General features: G+C 26.4%; 5 protein-coding genes across 5 annotated transcripts; 2 read left to right on the top strand and 3 right to left on the bottom strand.

Moving 5' to 3' along the window:
- Positions 1–923: 923 nt before the first annotated feature.
- Positions 924–2416, top strand: LOC124935602 (poly [ADP-ribose] polymerase tankyrase-1-like). The gene is made up of 5 exons (XM_047476025.1): positions 924–1122; positions 1456–1547; positions 1978–2100; positions 2177–2272; positions 2354–2416. Exons 1-5 carry the CDS (start codon positions 924–926, stop codon positions 2414–2416), a joined length of 573 nt encoding a protein of 190 aa, XP_047331981.1.
- A 3816-nt stretch (positions 2417–6232) lies between these two features.
- LOC124935790 (serine/threonine-protein kinase SRPK-like) lies at positions 6233–8600 on the bottom strand. The gene is made up of 4 exons (XM_047476216.1): positions 8198–8600; positions 7254–8075; positions 7118–7165; positions 6233–6825 (listed from the first exon to the last, which is right to left on the bottom strand). The coding sequence occupies exons 1-4, from the start codon at positions 8561–8563 to the stop codon at positions 6427–6429; spliced, it is 1635 nt and encodes a 544-aa protein (XP_047332172.1). The 5' UTR covers positions 8564–8600; the 3' UTR covers positions 6233–6426.
- Positions 8601–12557: 3957 nt separating this feature from the next.
- On the bottom strand, positions 12558–13915 carry LOC124935601 (putative homeobox-leucine zipper protein ATHB-51). The gene is made up of 3 exons (XM_047476024.1): positions 13834–13915; positions 13449–13756; positions 12558–12833 (listed from the first exon to the last, which is right to left on the bottom strand). The coding sequence occupies exons 1-3, from the start codon at positions 13913–13915 to the stop codon at positions 12558–12560; spliced, it is 666 nt and encodes a 221-aa protein (XP_047331980.1).
- A 5972-nt stretch (positions 13916–19887) lies between these two features.
- LOC124933524 (iridoid oxidase) lies at positions 19888–21517 on the top strand. The gene is made up of 2 exons (XM_047473939.1): positions 19888–20808; positions 20900–21517. Exons 1-2 carry the CDS (start codon positions 19888–19890, stop codon positions 21515–21517), a joined length of 1539 nt encoding a protein of 512 aa, XP_047329895.1.
- Positions 21518–21526: 9 nt separating this feature from the next.
- Positions 21527–24620, bottom strand: LOC124933523. The gene is made up of 2 exons (XM_047473938.1): positions 24486–24620; positions 21527–23116 (listed from the first exon to the last, which is right to left on the bottom strand). The coding sequence occupies exon 2, from the start codon at positions 23089–23091 to the stop codon at positions 21637–21639; it is 1455 nt and encodes a 484-aa protein (XP_047329894.1). The 5' UTR covers positions 23092–23116; positions 24486–24620; the 3' UTR covers positions 21527–21636.
- Between the last annotated feature and the right edge of the window lie 1375 nt (positions 24621–25995).

Raw genomic sequence — 25995 nt, 5'->3', positions numbered from 1 at the left:
TATTTTATTAAATAGAATTATATTTTAAGTAAAAAATTTATGAAAAAATAAAAAAATAAACTTAAAAAAATCAATTATGCTACAAAAGTAATTTAAATTATTTAAAATAGATCATAAATCACAATATTGTTTGTGAAAATTCATCTATTTCTATTTCAATATAATAATATTATTTTATTTAAGTTGGTGGAAATTAATTAAAATTAAGAAAAAAAAAAGAACAATGATAATTATGCATGCATTATAGCCATTGGAGGACCACATATTCATGTTATAGGTTTGAAAATTTTAAAAGGCCAGTATTAACTATTTTATTTATTTTATTTATTTATTTATTTTTATCATTTTTTAATAAATATAATTTTTATAGTCATAACATTTCTTTAATATATTTAGAGTTAACAAAGTTATATCCAGTAATAATGGAACGAGAGAGAGGTACGTTATAAATTAATTAAAAAAAAACTATATTATATATAATTGCGAATAAAAATTATGTGAAGATTATTATAATATTTTAAGTTATTGTTATTATAATTGTCATTCTATTTAAGCACATTAATCTCCCCTTTTTTTTTATTTTTTTTTTATCCTTTTTTTTCTTTTGGGTTGAAGTTGGCCATCTCTTTTGGGCTGTGACTCACTAACAAATTCAAAATTAAAACCTATTATTGGGGAAAATTGGTCATTCTAACAAAATAACTAATAAATTTCAACTTAAAACCTATTATAAGGGATCCTTAATATATTAATTATCTTTAAAAAATCAATAAAAAACATACTTTATTTTATTTTTCGGTTTAATTAAGCCTATTATTCCGCGATATATAGGGTTTTATATCTTTATAAATATCATAACTCTTCTCATCCCAAATCATATCATTAACCCATCTATTTATCTATTTTTTTCATTGTTCTTAAGAATGGTGGTACCAAATTTTATTGATAGTAGCAGTAGCGACGACAATTACAATAGCAGTGACGGTTATTTCAGTAGCAGCAGCAGCGATAGTAGCAGCGATGATGAAAACTTTGCGGCTGAATCTAATATTCTTCCTCGTTTCAAAGATATTGCTGAATTCATTCAAAATGAAGATGTCAATCAACTTCACATTGCCATAGGTATATTTCTTATTTTTATTTTAAATAATTCTATTGTAAGAACTCTAACTTGTAAACTATAAGAATACATGTTTTTACTAAATTTTTATGAAATTTTGAATGTTTTTCTTGATATATTAAATTTTCCAAATAAAAATATATTTTCCATTTTTTTTTAATAGGCAATAGTGTTTCTTCCTCTTTTAATTATCAAGTTTGAACTTAATGAGATATTATTATCAATAGATAAAATACTATTGTAAATAAACAAGATTTATTATTGAAAAATATATATAATATTATTTTATAAAATGAACTTATATTATTTTTATTGTACTTTTTTTATTATTATAGATAATTTAACTGGAAGTATAGATGAACCTTCCATAGACGGAGACACTGTTCTTCACCATGCATGTAATTGTTTCAGTAGAAAATCTTTTGAGGTAAGTTTGTTATAATAATCCCTAAATTATATTAAACAAACTAATATGAATATTGAATTCATTTATAATATAGTTACTAGTTAGAAGAGGTGCTAACTTAGAGGCTAAAAATGAAGAAGGAGCCATTCCTCTTCATTATGCTTGTGAATTTGGTTAGTTTTATCTTTATTCTAATTTTATAGTAACATTATATCTTTATTCTAATTTTATGTTAACATTAAATATAATATTTGATAAAATATTGTATTTTCAGGTTTGTTTAAAATTGTTAAATTTATATTCAATGCAAGTGATGAAGATACTATAAATAGAATGTTACACTCTCTAACTGCATTTGATGAAACGGTATTAATCTTCTTATTTAACAATATACTTTTTAAATGAAATAAATTTTCATTATAACCTTAAATTGATTATCTATTTCGAACAGCCTCTCCATGAAGCAGTATCAGGTAGAAATATCAATATTGTTAAATTAATATTAGATATTGAGACCCGTAATTCAGGTAGTATAAACAAAATGTTAGAAGCGGTTGATATATTTGGTGATACGGTAAGTTTCACATAATTGAAAGTTAAATATTTATATTGAAATTATAAGTTATAATTTTTACTTGTTTTTGGTATAGCCTTTACATACAGCAGCACTCCATGGAAATTATAAAATTGCTAAGTTGTTGTTAAGAATGGGTGCTTCAACTCAAAAATCTAACCACCATGGAAAGGTTAATTTTTTAATATATACTTTTATTTGTTTTTCTTATTTCAAATATTTTATAATATTTTTATTTATTTATTTGGTACAGTATCCATATGAATTGGCTAAGCCTAACTCGGAATTGAGAAGAATATTGAAGGGAATTCATTAAAATGATTTTTTCTAGATTATTTTTTATAAACTTTTGTTGGTATGTCTTTCTAGTTTATTTTCTTTGGATATTTTTATGGGAATAATTTTAATTTATTTGATTTTGATAAAATAACTTAGACATTTTTTGTTTGTTATTTATTTTACTTTGAGACCTTAGTTGTTATTATTACTATTATGAGTTTTGATTAAGTTATAAATTTGTAATTTCTATAGTTCATATAAACTTAATTTGTTTTCCTACTATATTTAATTGGCAAAACTAGGTTAACCAATTAAAGTCGGTGCTTCTAAGCCGCCATAACAAATTTGTGAAGAAATTAATTATTGATAGGGAGACTCATGCTAGTGTGCGGTTAGTGGGTTGCATATATATAAAATAACTTAATCATAAAATATGTATAACTATATTAAAAAATATATAAAATAAGACCAACCTTTTAAAATTTATGAATTGTATTAATAATAAAATCTCAATAAAACAAAATTATGTCTTGTGCATGTTAAATATAACATTGCAATTTAAATTTAAATATATTTACGAAATAAAAGACCCAAAGTTAAGGTAACTAGGTAAGATAACAGCAATTAAAAAAAATTAATATTTGAAATAAAATTATATCAAATAAAAGTAAGATAACATTTATTTTAATAACATTATCAATTTATATACATTTATTTTTAAAATAAAAATAAATAATTTTAGTCCTATTATATTTTATTAAGATGGACTTCAAATTAAAAAATAATAATACAAATTATAATTTTAATAATATATGTTTATATTTTATAACTTTAAAAATAAGTAATTAAGTTAGTTAAATTCATTAAATATTTACATTAAAAAATGTATTATTTATAAATAATTAACATGAATAGATGTATATTTGTATAATTTTATTATTTTATATGAATATAATTAATTTTCATAACATATATATTACTTGTTTATCAAAATTTTATATTTAAAAAATATCATAATCTTTTATTAATCCATAATCTTTTTCTATATTGATTTTTAGTTTTATGTTTTTAGTATAAACTTTTCTCTTTTATCATCCACAATTATATTTTAGTTTAATATTTTAGATTAAATTTAATAAAATATTTATCATTTTATACTATCATAATTATTTCTATTTTTAATTTTTAAATAATAATCAATATTTTATCTACTAATTTTTCTATAGTATTAAATCTTATTTCATCAATACAATAAAATTATTTATATAAGCATATTCCAAAATAAAATAAAAAATGTATTTAATCGTATATTAATAATATTTCATAAGTGTTTTTAAACCTTCTTAATATTAAACACTAAATATTTTTATTTGGTAAAAGAATAAATAAATAAACACTACCAAATTTATTTTATAAGATTTCAATTTTGGGATGTGAAATTTATTATAATTGTATGGTAGACTGTAAAATTAAAATATGTTAATTATTTTATAATTTTTGAATAAAAATAATAGAAATAATAGTCAAAATAAACATATTATTATTTATTTATTCCGTATAAATTCTCACTATTCTTGAAATTTTTTATAAAATAATAAATAAATAGTAGGTATTTAATCAATTATTTACAATATCTTTGAAAATTTTATTTATACACTAATTATATATAAAAAAATCAAAATTATACATTTAATATTGTGTAAAGCTTGTTAAGATAATAAATAAACATATATCCTCAATAACATTGTTTATATTTTTTTGTTAGAGTTTATGGTGTTTGGCTTAAAAATAACTTATATAGTATTGAAAAATAATAGTTTTTATGTTTTATTAATTTAATTTAGTATTTTTCTTTAATTATCCCTATCAAATAATTGATTTTTTTTATCATATTCTTGATACTATGTCAATGCAAAATATAATTTTCATGATATATTCATTTAATTTAGTATTTTTTTTTTAATTGCTCACTAAAATGAAAGCAAACAAAAAAAAATTGAGAAACAACTTCAAATTATATAATAAAAATAATTTATTAATCAAACATCCTAAAAGTAGAATAGTCGAATTGTTCAACATGATGAACACCTAACAATATTAAAAATAGTTAAAAAAAATATTATAGAAGAACTAGTATGACACCTAACAGTCATGGTCACCCGCTTAAATTCAAAACGCTTCTAAATTTAAACTCAAAACGCTTCTAAATGAAATTAAATTCGTGATCTTTTGGTGTCTTAAAATGGAATAACGGGTTAAACATATAGTCCGCAAACACACTTAACTATTTAATTAGATGCAGAATTTGTCGCATGACAGACTCGAACCCATGACCTCAAGAACTCGGAGGCTGAGAATATCCACATTTTGTTGTCGCTAGGCTAGAAGAGAGGGTAAAAAGAGGGGTATCCTCAATCTTGCCTTCTTGAAAGGTCTAGTTAAATGGTTAAATGTATTTAATATTTTTTCTCTTTTTAAAATCATTATGCCTCTCTGTCCTGCCATTGTCATCCCTAATTGTACATGTCACTTAATTGTATTTAATAATTTATCTCTTAATTTTTTATTATTTAAATAAATTATTTAATACTTCTCTTTTTAACTTTATTATAAAATTATTATAAATATGTACTTAATTTAAAATTTAAAGAGATGAATTCTTAATTTTTAATTCAAAATATAAACTACTAATTATATAAATACTAATATTATAAATAGAATTTAAATTACTAATATTCAATAAAAAAAACGTTATAGTATTAAAGAGAAAATTATAAATATTATATATATATATATATATATATATATATATATTATAAAATAATGAAATAAGAAGAAGAAAGAGACTTTTAAGAGAAATAAGAAATAAATTTAAAGAAAAGAAATAATAATTTAATAAATTTTAAATATATATATATATATATATTTATATTTATAATTTAATATATTTTAAAAATATACATTTATATATTTTATTAAATATTTGATTTATTCCTTCTTATTATTATTATTCATTTTAAAAATACATAAATTAATTAATTAACTATTAGCCGCAAAATAAATTAAAAAAGAAAAAAAATTAATTAGATTAAAAAAATTATCATTTTTATATTTAACTTCTTATTCTCTTATATATATATATTTATATTTATTATTTTTTTCAATTATTACTTTTAAAAAATATATAAATTAATTAATTAATTCAAATATATAAATATATAATTATAAATTTATAGTTAAAAGGAAAAAATTATAAACAAAAAAAAAGAAATTATTAATAAAAAAAATGAAAGATAAATAAATATTTTTAATTAGACTAGTCATCAATTCTAATCAGTTTTAAACGTTACACATTATTACAAAATTTTACATCTCCTATCCTTATCTTAAAAATAATGAAACTATTTATTTCATATTTTCAAAGTTTGAATAAAAAAAATCTAATTAGCAATTTAGACATTATGGATCATCATTCTTAAACCTCAATAGCATATTAACATTCAATTCTGCCAAGCCTCCCTTTGGAACATCACTTAATTGTCAAACACAATGCATGTTTTTCATCTTTTGTGTTTGGTTCCAAATACTCAAATAGCGACAACTTATTGTTCTTCGACCAAATTACTATTAAAAGTGAATTCTATTTCAATTCGAAACATTATTCCCTTAAATGATACCCACCCAAAAGAGACTTGCATATCAATGATGCAAAGGAGGGTAACAAACCTCCAAGGAAGGAACACAGATGAAAATACATTTCGATGTTAACAAACCTCCAAGACAATATGACCATATCTTTCATATGATACTATTTAATGTAGTATGAACCTATTTCTAAACCATTGTTTTTTTGTCACAATCAAGATTAAATACTTCTTTAATAAGGTGTATGGACAAGTGGGTTCGACTATAATTCATAATCGACTATATAAATTTGAAAAGAATAGCAGAAAGGCTACGACAACAGAAACAGAGGAGGAGATATTTGTTTCATATGAAAGAACACAACACACGCGCACACCACATACATAAAGGCCGGGTTATTTCTCAAATCGGATAATCTTTTGTCATCTTTTCAGAGTTTGAGACTATGGCAATGTTTTTCATTGCAACCTCGATCTCTGTTGCTTCCCTTTCTTCTTTTTCGCAATTACTGTCGCTATTTGTGGCAAGAGGTTTTGTATCCGTAGTTAATGAGGGCTGTAAGAGTCTAGGGCCAGCATTCAACCATGGATGAAGCAGGCATTGGGCTGCTGTTGGCCGTTTCTCAGGCACGAAATCAAGAATGGGGACCAGGAAATCGGCCATGGCTGATGCATCTTGTTCGTTTAATTCATATTTCTCCATTAAAACTTTATTCATAGGCCAGAAGCGTAACCGACGAATGTGTCTCAGATCGCCGTGTCGGTTGAACAAGTCTCTCGAGTAACTTCCACCCAAGGCAATCTGACTTGCCAACAAATCAATCATTAGATTTGACAGTCATTTGATAAAACTGAAAATTAAGTGTAAGATACTGAATTTTAATTTAAGTACTTTATGTAAAACTAATGTCAAGAGGTTACACTGTTTTACACTTATAATGACATAAGTTGAATATGTTCTTATTACATTGCTGAGTTAAGTTAGGTCATTCATACAAACTGAAGAAAGCCAAATTTGATAAAAAAATTCAGTGATAAGCTGTGTTCATTTAAGCAACTGAGAAGAGTAAGTCTAACAAAAAATGGAAACGCACCTTTCTTGGCATCATACCGAGAAGCTCCATCATCAATGCCAAGTGATCCTGCGAACAAATAAAATCTAAAAGATGAGAATCTTATAAGACTAATTAAGGAAAAGGGATTATAGGATACGAGTGATCCTCCATATACCTCATCTCTATCGTAGTTCTCGCTGCTGTGAGGATCAAAAAGAACATCGCCAGTGACAAGTTCGAAACAAATGCAAGCAAAAGACCAAAGATCCGCCGAAGTAGAATACTTAGATCCAAGAACAACTTCAGGACACCTATATTGTCTCGTTTGAATATCAGTTGTAAACTGTTTGTAAGTCCAACAAGCATTCCCAAAATCAACTAATTTACAATTCAACTCAACTGTTTCCAAAAGTTTCTGCTTTGTGGATCGGCTTCCTTTTCTACGTCCATGTATTTCTTCTTCTTTCGGCTTTGCTACAGATTCTGTATTAGTTTCTACAGAAACTTCCTTCCCAGCTAGCTTGCCTTTTCTTTTGATCATTCTCTTTGGATTCTTGGTTAAATTTCCATTACTATTATCCTTTCTATCAGGAAGGATTAAGGAAGCACCTGATTTTCGAGGATCCTTCGATGGGTCAATGGTAGATAATAACAGAATGTTCTCTGGCTTAAGATCAGTATGTATAATTGAAAGCTGTCTATGTAAATAATCCAAACCAACTAACATATAGTAACATAATTCCTTCACCCGATGAATGGGTAAACCGCGATAATCAGAATACTTGATCAATGTCAAAAGGTTATCCCCCAAATACTCGAAAACCATACAGACATGTTGCCCATTTGGACCTGAATGCCTAAAATGATCTAAAAGCTTTACTACACATTTATCATCATCAGGATCTCCATCAGCAATCTGCTGTAATATAGTAATCTCATCAAGTGCTGCCTCAGTGTAATGCTGAGCACTCTTTTGCACTTTCAGAGCAACATATCTCTGCAATTTTTCAAAAGTTTTGGTTTTTCTATTCAGTTAGTTACAACTTACAATCAATTTCATAACAGAGGCAAGTATAGTCAGCAAAATCGAAGATAATTGAAAGGGTTTTGGTAACATACGGATTTAACAGTATCCCAAGCTAACCAGACAGTGGAGAAATGACCCCATCCGAGCTTGCTCTGGACGATATATTGACCGGACTTGAAAGAGTCGCCAATTCGTACGGCGTGGTATCCTCCCCGGCGGTATTCTGCAGTTCCTTCGTCCTCAGACGTACAATCGCTGCTCTCCGTCTGATCATCATCTTCCGCCTCCGCTTCTTTCACCTCTCTTCCTTCTTCTTCTTCCTGACTGTGAATGTTGTTTACTTCGGCCATCTTATCACTTGAACGATCGGAAATTGAACTGTGAATGATTGGAAGCGGATGATTCCGATTGAGCGAAATCGGAGATTTTAGAGAGATAAATTCAGGGGATTTTTCCATTTGGCTCGGTGCGCTTTGGCCTTCGGTTCACCAATTAGCGGTTCGCATTAAACGAGGACCGATCTGAACTCTCCGGTCCATAAGAGAGAGAGAGTGTGTGTTTTAAATGATCTCTTACTTTACCAATAGGATTGTTTTGTTTTCAATTTTCTTGTTTTTTAAATGATTCATGTAAGTTTAAATGATAAAAATTGTTTAAGTACAAACGACACAATATTAATATTAAAATAGAAAAAAATTTGTAAAACATGTTATCTAATAGGTTATCGAGTTCCTAGGTTAACTCTCAACTGTTGTTTCTGTCTTTACGAAACGAATATAAAAAAGTGTCATAATAATAGTATTATGGATAATATGCATCGGACGACTATACGCATCGGAGTTTGAATGATAACTCTTATATGTTAATCTGTTATATCAACTACATCAATCCAGACTCCACATTAACTACCAAAGACTCGAACATCATCTCGTGAGTTGTCGATTCAACTTTCTCGTGACATATAAAACAACAATTTATCGTAGCATATCATTCATAAATCGTCGTCTATGGCATATTTTCAGCCTTATTTTTATTTATACATTTTTTTTAATAATGATATAAATTAAATAAATAATTATGTTGATGAAATTGTTTAATTTTTTTTTTCAACTCAACCTCGTACAATAACTTTTTCAACTCAACCCCATACAAAACCCTAAAAACATGGAAAAGTGGAAGTGAGTTTCATATTTTATTATCTTTAATTCCTATTATAAATGATATCAGTAGTATGTTTGGTCGATGAAAAATAAAAAAATAATAATAAGTTTCATATTTTATTATCTTTAATTCCTATTATAAATGATATCAATAGTATGTTTGGTCGATGAAAAATAAAAAAATAATAATAATAATAAAGACATTTCACCTTTAAATGTGGGTAGTTGCTTATAAAGGTACATGAAAAGTGAATTTTTCATAATATATGATAGCAACCATTCGGGGAAGAATTCAAACTTACATCAAAAGAAAGAATTGGGAATAATTATGCAATTACAAAAGCAACACAATCATGTTAGTAAAAGTAAACTAATAAAATAACAATTTTGAGTTATAATGTTCTAAGTTGAAATATAAGTAGGGTTAGTTTTTAAATTCTAAAAGTAAATAAATAAAAATAATGTAAAAGTAAAATTTTATAATAATTTACTTATATAAAATTTATATATACTGGGTTCTTTGATTTATTATCAGCTTTCGTAATAATCATAATATTTTACAAAATTTTAACTAATAATATAAATCCGAAAATTATATTAAACATTTTTTTCTACCTCGCTCTTATAACATTTAAACTTATCATATTAATGCTATCTTCTTTATTCATTCTCTATTATTTTTTAACTTTTTATTTATATAATTATATTTAATTATTAAATTAATTTATATTAAATTATTATAATAATAATAAATTTATTTATTTATTATTTTCTAAATATAAAAACATTTATTCAAATACACAAATTTAAACATATATATATTTCACCTTGTTTATATTTTTTATATAAAAAAATATTATAAAAAAAAATCAAAAATATTTTAATAGAAATTTCATACCATAGAAAAAAGAATAACAATTTGAAACCAGCCAACAGTAATCAATCCGAACCAATTCGATTTGTGCGGTTTTTCCCCGCTTTGACCGGGGATCGGGATGAATCAATAAAAATCCGAAATATATTGACCGGAATTTGGGGCCCATGAGAATGATATTTACATGCCCCACATCTAGGGACGGATCTAAAAAATTGAGTTACGGTGTGCTTAAAAATAAAAAATGAGATAAACTTAAAACATTAACATAAAAATTATGTATAATCATAATTTTTGCCTATTTAAAAATCAAATAATGAATTAAATTAAAAAAAACAAGAAATCAAAGCATTATATCACTTTTTTATCGTAATATAAATATATATTTTCAGGATGGACTCCCTAAAATAGATCTACCACTTATTAAATATTTAAAATTAATAATTATTTGTTAAAAAGAATATCTAACAATCTTTAAAAAATAATTATTTAGACTCATCACAACTTCTTTATTTCACCCCCCAAATAATCAATAATCAAACAGACCTATATAACTCTCTATCATCTCTCTAATCCTTAACCCTCTCTCTATAAAAAAATTAAATTAGAGGACTAATTTTAAATATATTTTATCTTACTGCTCTCTCATTCAAACCCTCTCTATATAAAAGAATTACACGGGTAACGTAGGGCTGGGCTTAAGTTCAGCGCCCTCGAATCGATCCGTCCACATCGATCACAAGCCATCCGTCCACATCATCCCAAACCGAACCGAAAATATGCAATTATTTTTTAAGAAGAGTTTTTAAAATAATTAATATATACTTATTTAATATAAAATTTATTTTTTTTACAAAATATTATTTATCTTCTCTTATTTAATTAATGCAATCATTATAATTATAAATTAGTGATATTTTTATAATTTATAATTTATAATTATACGAATTATTTTATTATTTATATTTTAAATTTAAATTATTTTTCGGTTTGGTTGCACCGAAAACTCTTTCCTACTCCGATCGGGATAATTTATATTTAAATGGGATTGGGAGATGGTATTGTGATTTTCCCAACCGAACATAACCGTTCCATTGTCTTTCTTACCTAGAAGGTATCACCAATAATAAGAAAATTAGTAATATTATATATATTTAGTTCTATTATTGTTTAAGAATTAAAAATTTATAATGAATAAATTAAACAATAAATAAAAATATCATACCAAAAATTAATATAAGAAAAAGTAAAAAATAAAAAAAAAATTAAAACAACTTATTTTTTAATCTAAGTAATTTATTAACATTTAAAATTAATTGAATAAAAATTCAAATTATTTTACATAAAAAAACATTATGTTTATAAATATATAATTAAATAGTGAGCTATATTAATAATAATTTATAAAAAAAATATTAAAAAAATAAAGTGATTAATATTATAAAATATTTAAATATATATTAATTATTAAATATTATTAAAAAAATAAAAATAAATAATATTAACATATAAAGTTGATCAAATATACTCAACTCAGAGTTAAGTATTAAAATAAGTTGAATGCCTTTGAGAAATAAGAGCAATTTGTCCTTACTTATGTAGTTGGAGTGACAGGAGACTAAGGAATATGATTCATCCAAACCACGAGAAGAAAATATATTAAATATATCTATATAACTAATAATAAACTGAATATATTAAAATGAATAAATTGAATTAAACTCTCATATATAACTTCTTTTTTAAAATAAACTGAATTAATATCAGAAGAGGACTTGATTTTTAACTAATAGTATTATAAGTAAAAAAATGTATAAACTAAAAAAAACACCGTATTAATTTTCTAGTTTAAAAAAAAAAAAATATATATATATATATATATATATATATATTACATTATAATTTAAAAAAATAATTGGTTTACAAATAAAGTCTGCAATCTAAACTACAGTACCACTGCAACGCTTTTATTATATAGATACAATAATTTTTCCAACCTACAAATACAGTAAAAAGCATTTTATTTTTCCTATTTTGGTAATGTTTTATTTCTATTTATTGTATTCAATCACATGAACCATTTCTACACAATTTTCATTATTTTTATTTTTTATATATTACATGATTTTTTCTTTATTCTATTATATTTTATATTAATTACTATCTAATCATCAAACAATATTCATCTATAATAAGTATAATAATCCTTTCTTAATCATGATTTAGCTAATTATGATAATTTTCTCAAGACATTCCATGTGATGTCTAGTACACATAGATAGCATTGTACCACTTAGAAAGTTGAACTTATTTTATGGAGAATTTGAAACATTAGTACGTACATTCTATTAATAATACAAATTTCAAGAAAAATTACCGAAATTCTTACAAAGAACATTAAAATACATAAATGAGTGATCACCAAAACGTCGACAAGGGTGGTGGTTGCACCATCGAATCGTAGTCGCAGATAGGAATAGTAGTTTTGAGTACATAGTTAACATGGTTGTGATCATCGGTCATGCGATTGTGGATTTGCGGATCATCTCTTATCATTTGGGGGTTATTTGAGCTCATCTCGTTTCTAATTGACGTATTATCGACAGTCTCCTCGCCGGACATGATTTCAGTGTACCCATTTGAGATTTGATTCTTTTGAACTTGTTCATTGAGCATGGCTTTCAATGCTAAAATCTGTGCATATATAATATATACATGATTGTGTTGAAAATATAATTAGGAGTTTAGTTAAATATATATTGAAAACTAAATATGTGTGTTTTAAATTGTCTATAATTTGTTTAAATTAAATTTTTTACATATGTAAATACTATCCATAATAATGTTTTTTTTTCAAATTTATGAAAATTTGATTCAGAAACAAATTAAACTAGGATTGAAACTAACTTGACTTTTATCTTACAATTAATCACTAATTCAAACATTTATTAACTATATAAATTATACTATTATAATTTTCTTTTCAAAACTAGGTTTAGAAAAACATGATTGAAAGATTACATCAAATTAACACCATTGTAGTATTAAGTGAAAGACAGAAATAAGTCTTAACATAGATTATATATTATTATTTTGAAACCATGATAATTATAATTTTCACTTGAACTTAATACGTTTTAAAACGAATTCGTGAACTCGTGACTTTTGATATTTTTAGACACTCACTCCTACCCCTTGATAAAAATGATTAATTAGTTATATTAAAATTTCAATTTGTGTGCAATCATGTGTTGTAGTAATTATAATTGAAGAATGGAATATATATTTATAGAAATGAAATAAGGTTACCTCTTGTTGGAGCTCTTGTTTCTCTTTCGAGACAATATCAAACTGATGTTTAAGTGATTTGTACAAGTTCTCGACCTGCTTAGTCTTCCACCTTGCACGACGGTTCTGAAACCAGATCGCCACTTGTCGCGGCTGCAACCCTAGTTCCTTAGACAGCCTCATTTTTCGATCTGGTTCAAGCTTTATCTCCTCTTGAAAGCTACTCTCTAGGTATTCTAACTGCTCATTCGTTAGCCTCTTCTTCTCTTTCCCTCCTCCCATTGCTACTGCCGTCATCCCCACCTGGTGTTGCTTCATCATTTCGTGACCTGCAAATAATCATATGTTGTTGTCTTTTGATACAACATGAAGAACCCTAGATAGGAAAATAAATGTAGTTACCCACCCGGATAGTACTGATCATGAAAGTTGTAGATCATGAGAGGTTGGGGAAGTGTTTTTATGTTGTAAATGTTATTCCAATCCATCTCTATTTCTCTAGCAATACTCTATATGGTTTTCATGGAGTACATCATTTAATAGGTGCAGGAGAAAACATGTATATATATGGAAGGTGGCTCTTGTAATATATATAGCTAGTAAGAAGAAAATTAGGGTTTGGACTAGTACCACACGATCATGATCAATTTCTCACTTAATTTGTCTATAATTTTTTTTTTTTACAAGTTCATTTCAACATAATAAATGCAACATTTGCTCTATTGTGAATAATAAAAAAAGTTCAGTTAAAAAAAATCAAATGTGAAGACTTATAACTCATCATGGTATAAAACAAAAATTTATGTTAAGGCCTTGTTCGGATTGAAGTTATTTAAAAAAGATAGAGTAAGAAAAAAATATTGATTGTTGATAATTTTAAGGAGGTAATGATTATTCTTTTTTTTTTAAAAAGACTTAAAAGTTATTTAAATATATAAATAAAAATAATAATAATTTAAAATTAAGAGTAATTTAACATTTTGGTTAATGATTTGAGTGATATGATATATGAGAGGTAAGTGAATTGATATTTAATTTTTTTTTTTTTGAGGAAAATAGGATTCAAATCGAATCTGATAAATATTAATGATAAAGTACATCTTTAAATGTGTTCATATTTCTGTGTGATATATATAAAGCCTTGGTCTACATACAGTGATTTTTTAAAATAATCTGTGAATTATTTAAAATTTATTATTATTTATGATTTTATGAAAATTGTATTTATTTTATTTTTTAAAAGAAAACAATACTTAACAGGCGTTAATATATTAGTATAAAATAATTATTTTTAAATAAATTACGTTCTAATTAACTGAATAATGTAATGGATGAGAAGAGTAAAATTATAATGGATTAGGTTTTGTTTGATCTTGGGTTTTATTAGATTTTGGGTAAATTCTTTGTTTGACTTAAATTCTTTTAAAAAAAATAAGTTTTTAAAGTTAAATGATCATTATACCATGTAAGTATAAGATAGAAAGATGACAGAAATCTCCTCTTCTAGTCTATTGGGATGAATATCTCTATCCTCCATGAGGTCCTGAATTTGAGTTCGAGCTATATTTGTGTTTAACCTAACATTCTTATTCTCGTTCTAAATCAAATGAGAGAAAATATATTAAATAATATGTATTTTAATATTTTGTAGAATAAAATGAGTTAGGAGACAAATGAAATAAAAAAATAAAAAATATATATTGAATTTTAAATAAATAAATAAAAACTCAATATGAAACAAGCTCTAAGACAGAACATAGACCAAGATGTAGTACTAGCTGTTGTCATGTTTCTTGGACCCTCTCTTTTTGATACAACTAAACTGATGAACAGTGATTTGTTGTGTCATGTGTGGATTGAATTGGAGAAACTGATCAATTAATAAATTTATTAATTAATTAAACATCAGCTGCTGGTCAATTTGCATTCATTGTTGACAGCAAGATGATTGTACAATTATTATTGTTCTTATTTTCTTGTCATTTCTTCAAACTCTTATCCTCCTAACATACATGATCCACCACATAACACTAATTCTTTTTTTGAAAAAATTAATGAAATGAAGTAAACAAGAATATGTAACAAAAACATGATCCTAGAAGATTAAATCTAGGGTTGCAACTCTTTCAGTCAATCCGTGGTGTAAACATTGGATGCCGCCGAGAAAAGAGATTTTTTCAAATAATTGTGTTTTTTTTTTTTACTATATGGTTTGCAATCATGTGGAGAGTTTGATGAATATGTGTACTATTATATATAATATAGTTGTTGTTAATAATTGAAAAAATAGTGGTCCTTACATATACATTGTTGGCAATTAATTAGTCTAAAAATTGAACTTGTTCAAACCCCTTATTTGGTATAAAGTACCCCATGAAAACGAAATATCAACATTTATATATCTCTCATAGAATGGGGATACATAAATTTATAATAAAAATAAAAATGTATAATACAGTCGGCGCCGGACTAGTGTAAAGCTTCATACCTAGACTACATTAATGTCTCTTATCCCTTTTGCAACCTTTAATCAACCAAATATTTGCATGCATTTTACCCTAATTTACTAAAAAATCATTTATCTAAAAAAAATATATGAAACATGATTAGTAATATTGGTCTATTTCAATCATGTTTTATTTATCGTCCCTTTTTTAATTTAGTTTTTGGTTTATGTATAGTAAGAACACTAGCACGGTAGTCTAATTTGGAAATGCCTAGATTTGAAACTAGATTTGTGTATGAAAAAAAAAATCTCATATAAGTTTGAAATTCCGATGGGTTTCGTTTTTATTTTCACACTCAAATTCTAAAGTTGTATTTTTTTTAATTTGACATTATGTTTAATCGGATCGGATTTTTATAATATGAATAATATTATCACCTTTTAGTGGGTAGTTTGTTGCTAATATTTACTGATTGAGGCTCTCTTACATGTATCCACATTTATGGTTTTTCATGATGTAGGTAGATTGTCGATTATCACTTGAAAAAATATTTTTCTGCTTACACGAGCAAAGACGATTTTCACTATCGTCCCGAATATTTTGTAGAGATTTTTTCGGCACCGCTTAATTAATTTGTTCGACTTGCTAATCTCCTCGCTTACTCATCCTTATTGAACGCAATCGAGTTCGTTTTTGGAGTCACTTTCAATATAATACAAAATTGTTGGATATCTCCCTTGTGAGTTTATAACTTTTTACAAATTTAATATATTATTTAACATCTAAATTATCATTTATTTATTTGAATGATGTAAATTATATTATTTGTAAATTAATTTTACATATTTAATTCCTATTTTGAATAATTGAGAATTAACTCATTATAAACAAAAATAATAACTTATCAATTAATAACGACAAAATATTAAAATAATCATAATCTTTTGTTATTGATCCTCCACCAGTCCACCCTAATAATAAGAGGAAACAAAATTTTGAAAAAAAAATATTTATTTATTTTATTTTATTTTTGTAATAATGCATTTATCCTAGTTAAGGACCACTTACTCAGCGTGGTTTGCTATCATGTGATCTCATTAAAAACAAACAAAACATATTTACATTTTTAGGGTTTTTAACTGACATCATCAGTTTTTGAATTGTACCCGATCCATTCAAGTTTTTTTTTAAAATTAATTTTTATTAATTAAAAAAAATTACATAACAAAAATTAAATAATAAAATAATATCAACAAAATCAAAACAACTAAATAAAAAAAATATTAAAAAATATGACATATTTACGATAACTAAAAATCTAATGAAGAAAATCGAATAAATCTTATAATTTCTTAAAAATAACTCTAAAAATCTGTAAAGATGAGTGATGAAGTAGAGAAAGTCGAATAAACTAATCAAACGATGTCGGAAAAATCTCTACAAAATATTATGAGCGACAATAAATTTTGTCATTGACCGAGAATTAGTATACAACACCGAAAAAGATAATGTCTGATAAAAAAAAACAAAAAAAAACTCGTATAAATAATGGAAAGATACATTTAGGAGTGTATTCGATCCTAAAAAATTATTATTTTAAGGTATTACAAATTTTAGGTTTTAAGTTAGGTTAACTTCTTATATTAAACAAAAAAATAAGGTTTTTAAAGAGTTTCAAATGAGATTATAATTTAATTTTAACAAATATTCATAATCAAAAGAGTCCTTAGCAATAATAGAGTTTGATTTATTTCAATTCCTTAAATATATATATATATATATATATATATATATATATATATATATATATATATATATATATATATATATATATATATATATATATATATATATATATATATATATATATATATATATATATATATATAAAGTGATTTTATCTCTAGTGCTCGTTTTTTCCTAAGAGACAAAAATTTAATCGTAAAATAATATTTTGAGAATGAGACCCGTGTAGTTGATGTTTTCTTTTGAGATAATTTATAATAAATGATCCTAAATTACTTTTAATTTTTTTAATAGGTTAATATAAATTACACCTTTATATTTATTATATATTGGTATAAAGTTTAACTTAGTTGTTAAAGTTTTGTATTTGTATTGATATGTTTGTTGATATGTTTGTGTATCATTTTAATCATCTAAATGTATATACTATTATGTATCAATTACCAAAAATATATTAATACATATATAATTAATTAATAATAAGTAAATATTAACTCTTATTTGAAGACTTGTGGTATTCTTATTTTATTATATGTAAAATATAATAAAATTAGACAATTTTGAAGGGCTGATACATTTTCAAAAACATGTTGTTTTGAGAAATTTAAAACCTCTTAGAATAATTATATATTAAATAATAATAAACCAATTAGAGAAGAAAAAATATTTCCACAACATTTTTATCTATCTATATATATATATATAATTCGATTTTCAATTGAATAAAAATGGATCTATTATTATAATATAAACAAATTTTAGGTCGAATGAGATAAAAAATAATGTTATCCTTTACAACATGCATGTGATGATAAAATAGAATTAAGATTTTTAATAAATATTGAAGGACTATAAATAAATAGTTAATGATGTGAAGAATTTTTGGGTACCAATGAAGTTTAACAATAAGGGACAGAAGATCTAACCACCATTTAATATATAAATATTTATTTTTGTGTAAAATAATTAATTTTATTTGAAATTGTTAATATGTTAGTGTTTTTAATTAAGTTAATTTTAGATTGTTAATAATAACGTTATTAAATTTAACTTACAAACTCATTCATCATGAATTATTATATGTATAATATTGGATATTTTAAATTTTATAAAATTAATTAAATATTAAATATAATTATAGTAATAAAATGAATCAATGATTACAAATATATTCATAAAGAAATGCCTATGATTTACAAAAACGATAGGGGTAATAATATTTAGGTGAAAAAATCAAATAAGCATTTCAAGTGTTGTTTTAAAATCAAATAACCCCAAGTGACTTATTCTTTTATGAAATCAACCCTAAACTTGTGAATATTTCCATAGTATACCACTTTTTAACATGCAAGTCAATAGTTTGGTCATTACATTATACCATAAATTTTCATTTATACTGTATGAATATGGTATACCGCACTGAAATTTTCGATATAGAAAATCATAGATTTTAATAATGTTTCGATATTATACATTTTATACTGAAAAAAATATATATAAATTCCATTGGGTCCAGGGGCGGAGCCAAGTACAAGTCGGTCCGGGCTGTAGTCCGGGTAGCCTTAAACAACATGTATGTATTTTATCAATAACGACGGTAAATTATCGTCGTTATTGGGTTTTTTTCCGTCGCTAAAAAGCATTGGTGACAGCAAACTATAAAACTAGTCTGGATAGATTTTTTTAATAAATTTAGCCCGAATAGGTTTTAAATCCTGGCTTGGCTCCGCCCCCTGATTGTGTCTAAAGACTTTATAACGAAATTAATTTAATTTCATATATTGTAAAATAAAATGTATACTATATTTTGATTTGATTTTTAAAAGTTATTTTTTATAATTTAATTAACAATAAAAACAAATTAGAGAAAGAAATATATAGGTTAGTGTTTGAGAGACATAATAAATTAGAAATAAATAAATTTAATAAGATGGATTGATTCATTATTTATTTTATTTTGTATTCGAAAAAATCAATATTTTACGTTACAAATATCGATAAATTTTTTGATTAAACAATTGTAAGGAGGTTATTCTTCTTTAGCATAAGTTTAAGGACTTATTTGATAATATCGTGTTCCTCTCCCTTTCACACACACTAGGCTCCAAAATCCCAAACAAAAAAAATGAATTATTTCTTCCATATCAAACCAAAATCTAGTTTTTAATATAATTAAAAGATAAGTTATTAAAACCTACACAAAAAGTTCATGATAGAACATCCTATAAGAAGAAGATAGAGCATCTTGAAAATTCATACATAAAAAAATGGAGGTTGGATTAGTTAGCTTTTTTCTAGCCTTGATTCTCATGTGGATCGGATGGGCCGTCGAGACGACGAGAAAACGGAAAGGAGGTGTAGAGAAACCGGGTCTCGTCCCACCTGGCCCGAGAAGGTGGCCGATAGTGGGCAACATCTTTCAATTGGGATGGGCAGCCCCTCATGAGTCTTTTGCCAAACTAGCCCAAATCCATGGCCCGATCATGACTCTTTGGCTGGGCTCAATGAACACCGTGGTGATCTCTTCGAGCGAGGCGGCACGAGAGATGTTCAAGAATCACGACACGGTGTTCGCGGGCCGCAAGATATATGAGGCCATGAGGGGAAAATATGGAAGTGAGGGGTCGCTTATCACGTCTCAATATGGCCCGCACTGGCGAATGTTGAGGAGGTTGAGCACGACAGAGTTCTTTGTCACGAGTCGATTAGATGCCACGGAAAGTGTGAGAAGCCGATGTGTCGAACAAATGGTTCGATTCATTGATGAAGCCGTTGAGTGTGGTACCGACGGGATAGATGTTGGGAGATTTATCTTTCTAATGACTTTCAATTTAATCGGAAACTTAATGTTCTCTAAGGACCTTCTTGATCCGAATTCCGAGAGAGGTGCCAAATTCTTTCACCATGCGGGGAAAGTCATGGAATTGGCAGGGAAACCTAACGTTGCTGATTATCTTCCGTTTCTCAAACCGTTCGATCCTCAGGGACTGAGGAAAAGGTCGTTGTTTCACATCGAACATGCTTTTGATATCGCGGGAACGTTTATAAACGATAGAACGAAAAGTTTGGAAAAAGGCGGAGATGAGAATCGAAAAAGGGATTTTTTGGACGTGCTATTGGATTATCGCGGCGACGGAGTGGAAGGTCCGCCTAAATTTTCGTCGCGGACAATCAACGTTATCGTGTTTGTAAGTATTTCTACCAATTTTTTGAATCAACAATTTGTTCAAACATTATTTCATAAGTCTAATATATGATTCCTCCTATGCAAATTACAAGGAAATGTTCACAGCAGGTTCGGATACAACAACAAGTACACTAGAATGGGCCATGGCTGAGCTCCTTCACAACCCAAATAAACTTCAAAAAGCCCAACAAGAGCTGAGAAGTTTTATCAGCCCAAACAAAAAAGTCCAAGAGAAAGACATAGAAAACCTCCCCTATCTAAGGGCAGTCATAAAAGAAACCTTAAGGCTACACCCTCCACTACCCTTCTTAGTCCCTCACATGGCCATGGACTCATGCACCATGCTAGGCTACAACATCTTAAAATCAACCCAAATCCTCGTTAATGTTTGGGCCATCGGGCGCGACCCAAATATTTGGGATGGGTCTTTGGAGTTCAGGCCCGAGAGGTTCCTAGATCCCAATTGCGCAGACTACAAGGGGCATCATTTTGATTTCATACCATTTGGGTCGGGCCGTCGAATGTGCCCGGCTGTGCCACTTGCCACCAGCGTGCTCCCGTTGGCTTTGGGCTGCTTGTTGCACTCATTTGATTGGGTTTTAGCTGATGGGCTGAAGCCCAATGAAATGGATATGAGTGAAAGGATGGGAATAACACTTAGAAAGGCTGTCCCACTAAAGGCTATTCCCATACCAAATAGAAAGGGATAAATTGTGATTTCCTTTTTCAAAAAAATATGCAATAATGTAATATATGTGTTTGGAGTTGGCAATGAAAATTAATATTGAACTTCTTTTCTCATTTCTTACCAACATTTCTGAATGTGTTTTCAGTGAGAATCGAACAATGCCTTATCATTTATTTCTCTTCCAAACCTTGAAATATAAGTGAGACCAGTAAGAAGTTCGACAATATCAGTTTCCGTCTTGACCTGATCAGCAAAGTAAAGCGTCTGCAACAAGAGTATATTCGTCTTCTGAATCATACCTTGCTTCTCGATGTTCCTTTCCGATTGCCATTTGATCATATTATGAGCAAGAGGCGCCAACCACTCTAGTTTCCTTTTAAGTTGCGAGCTCAATTCAGACGCAACAAAAGAGGACAAACCGGAACAAGTTCTATCAAAAAACTTGAGTTTCGCTCTAAGCGATGCTCTGATAGAAGTAGTTAACATGCTATATAGATCCTCTCTAGCTTCCGGGCTAATATATTGAGGATAATTCGAAAGTTTCTCGATTAATATGATAATATTCGCGTACAGATTAGCCAAAGCGAGATGACCAAGAGTGGAGGGTGAACCGTCCAATAACTTCGGTTTGTAAACGAGCACGAATGTAATCCTTTGCGGGTCATTAACATAATCTTCTTTCTGAAACATGTTGTTGGTTGGCTTGCAGCTACTGAGAATTGGAGACTCATTTCTGCCTGTTATACATTCTTTAAAGGATTCAACATTATATAATAATCCCATGTTCTTCAATTGGAAATGAAGTTTACTTTGTTTCTTCTTTGATCTCATTTGATCTAAAGATGAACTGTTTTCAGATTGATGGATTGCGAGTAAACAATCAAGAACCGATTTCTGTTGAATCAATCCAAATGTACGTTTAATCCTCTCAACAACTGTGAACAGAGATCTTAGAAGAAGCCTAACTGTATAATCATAAGTTCTAATCCATGGAGAAGATTCACGAAGATAATTCACCTCTTGTCGCTGCCATAACACTTTCTGTCGGATTTCAAGCAATTTCATCTGATTTACATTCATATTCCCCTCTATTCGTCTATGATCCTGTTCATAATGAGCTAGAATTTCCAATTCCTGATGTAACTGTGCAGTAACCGCCACGAATCTCTCCATCTTCTTAACTTTTCTCTCCATTTTCTTGACTTTGTATATCCAAACTGACCAGTTAAGATCAATCTCAAACGGTTCATCAAATACACCTTCAAGAAAGTGATAGACTGGATCTGAGCATCTTTTCCCCAACCGAGCAACTGATTTCGCTACGTATTGAACATTCTGCGTGATCTCAGCAACAGCAAGATCTATAAGATGATCTTCATCATCTGAAACAAGCTTCCGAATACCAATCGAATGCTTGATCTCTTCTTTCAGATGAATAACTTGATTAACTCTAAGACAGTACCATACATTTAATACTTTTGACATCAAACTCGCGATCTCAAACGCAGAGATTCCTATAACAGCCTTATCTTCTTCGGATATACTCTTACGCATGCTAGATGATCTCCAAAAGTTACTAAACCATGAATCCGTCATTGTTTTATATGAACCGAATTTCACTCTGAAAATCATAGACAAAACTCGTTGATCGGAATCGTAACTCTTCAATCATTTCAAAATCACAACAAGATCAACAAATCATTTAGCAAGGAAACTACGAAAAAGGAAAGAAGCAAATTAGGTTGATTAATGTGATCTCCATTCTCGATCATAATAAAAAACAGTAAAGATGGAAGGATTTTCAAAACACCTCAAGCGATAACTGTAGAATGCACAAACTTCAAAGTTCAAACATCTACTTTCACAATTTTCGAGAAAACACGAATGATCACGATTCTTCAAGCAAAATGATTGAAATCGAGTAGTTCACTAGAGAGGAACTTAGGATAGTTTTTCAAAGTAACCTTGTTTGGCATTCACTTTCCCAAACTAACCTAGTTTGTTCATTCATTTCCAAACTAACCTAGTTTACTATTCAAACTCAATTTTATTTATTTATTTATTCTTTTTACATTTAAAATTCATTATATAGAAAACTAAATTATTTATATTTTAATATATAATTTAAATTATTATTTTTATAAATTAAATTATTTATATTTTGATATATATTTTAAATTATTATTTTTATAAATTTAATTATTTATATTTTGATATATAATTTAAATTTGATTATTTTTTATAAATTTGATTATTTATATTTTAATATATATATATATATTTACATTTTAATTATTATCTATATATATAATAAATATTCCCTTTAACATTATAATAAATAATTGATAAATACTAATAAATTTAAAATATTTTAACTATAATAATATAATAATTATATATTCATAAAAACGTTTTTAAATTTATCAATTATTTATTAAATATAATAACATTTTTAATTAATATTTTAACCCTAGAAATATGGTAATCTTTTTATTATATTTAATAAATAATTGATAAATTTAAAAACGTGAATATTTAATTATTATATTGTTATGGTTAAAATATTTTAAATTTATTAGTATCCAACAATTATTTATTAAAATTATTTAATATTTATTACACTATATAAATAATAATTAAAATGTAAATATATATATATATATATTAAAATACAAATAATCAAATTTATAAAAAATAATTATATTTAAATTATATATTAAAATATGAATAATTTAATTTATAAAAATAATTATTTAAAATATATATCAAAATATAAATAATTTAGTTTATATAAATAATAATTTAAAATATATATCAAAATATAAACTTTATATATAATAAATTTTAAATGTAAAAAAAATAAATAAAATAAATAAAACTGAGGTTGAATAGTAAACTAGGTTAGTTTGGGAATGAAGGAACAAACTAGGTTAGTTTGGGAAAGTGAACGCCAAACAAGGTTACTTTGGGAAACCGTTCGAGGAACTTACCTTATTTTTGAATCCGCAGCTATTTTCGCATGAATCTGGAGCTACATTGTTCGATTATGCCGCTTGAAATCGAATGAAGAAGAGAGAGAAAGAGATGAACTAGAGCTTGGAAATGGAGGGAGAAGGAAGAGAAAGAAACCGGGTCGGTGAACCGTGAGGATTGATCCGGTTTATAAGGAAAATGGGACTTTAGAAAACGGCTTGGCATCTTAGGGCTTGTTTGGATCCGGACTACCCGAGGTTAAGAATTTAGTATCTTTTATGGTTTATCCCTTTTCATACATTTTAATTTCATGTTATATAAAATAATGATTTTTTTTAATCTATAAGGTTAAAAAAGAAAATTCACACAATCTCACCCAAAAGTCAAAAAGTCATTTTATTTTTAATTTTGTTTATCTTGACTACTATAATAAATTCTTTAACTTCCGGATTTGTTTCGTTTCTATTTTTACAATTCAGATTTGAGTTAATGTTATAGTTTGTTTACTCCGATATTCGATATCTTGTTTAGTCTAATCGAATTTTTTATCTCAAAATTTTATAATTCAAATAATACTTTAAATTTGTTGTGGATCATAAGTTTATTTTAACTGTATAGCTACATCTCATTCTTAACCATAGAGAAGATGAAGTTTGTCATATATGAAGTTTTTTTTTCAATAAAGAGTCTTTGAAGTTTATATTTCAATTGAAGTTACATTTATTCTCTCATAATTTATACGAGTTTTTCATTATTTTGACTATATAGATGATCAGTTATCAAATAATATAAATTATTCTGACGTTGTTTACCAATCTATATAATAACAAATTTTATTGTCGCTCATAGTTTTTTTGTAAAGATTATTTTTGAACTACATAATTGATTTGTTCAATTCATCGTTATTGAATTCAAACAAGTTTGATTTTTAGTAATCCTTAAAAAAAAAATTAAGATTGTCTGATCTTCTCCATTTAAATTTTAATGCTTGTAAATTTGTAATATATATTTAATGTTTAGATTCTCGTCTAATTATTTTAATTTTTTAAATAATATTTTTTATATTATTTCAAATTAATATTTTATATATCTCTTATTTGAATGGATGAGAATTAAACATTTTTTTAATATATATCACCTCAATTTATAAAGTTCTTGATATTAACAAATAAATTAGCCAATATTATTATTATTATTGCAAACATTCAAATCTTATTGAGAACTTGAGATTGTATAAAACTTGCAGAAATAATTCCCACTAAATGAAATTGATACAAATTTATAATATAAACACATTCAGCCTAATCAAACAGAGCCTTTAAATTGAAAATTTTAAACTTGATTTCCTTTAATGGTCTTATTTTCTTGGTAGTATATCCTTTTTAATTTGCTTTATATTACATCAAAAAAAGTACTGTGTGACAGCTCATTATTGATATTTGAACCCACCCAAACTTTAAAATTCCCGTCCAACCTACTTTACATAATTTGGTATATTCTCATTTAAATTATAATATGACATTTGTT

The sequence above is a fragment of the Impatiens glandulifera genome, chromosome 4 (genome assembly GCF_907164915.1).
Source record: "Impatiens glandulifera chromosome 4, dImpGla2.1, whole genome shotgun sequence".
NCBI classification, from domain to species: Eukaryota; Viridiplantae; Streptophyta; class Magnoliopsida; order Ericales; family Balsaminaceae; genus Impatiens; species Impatiens glandulifera.
The sequence above is the reverse complement of the archived record's forward strand: the minus strand, read 5'-3'. Positions and strand labels throughout refer to the sequence as shown.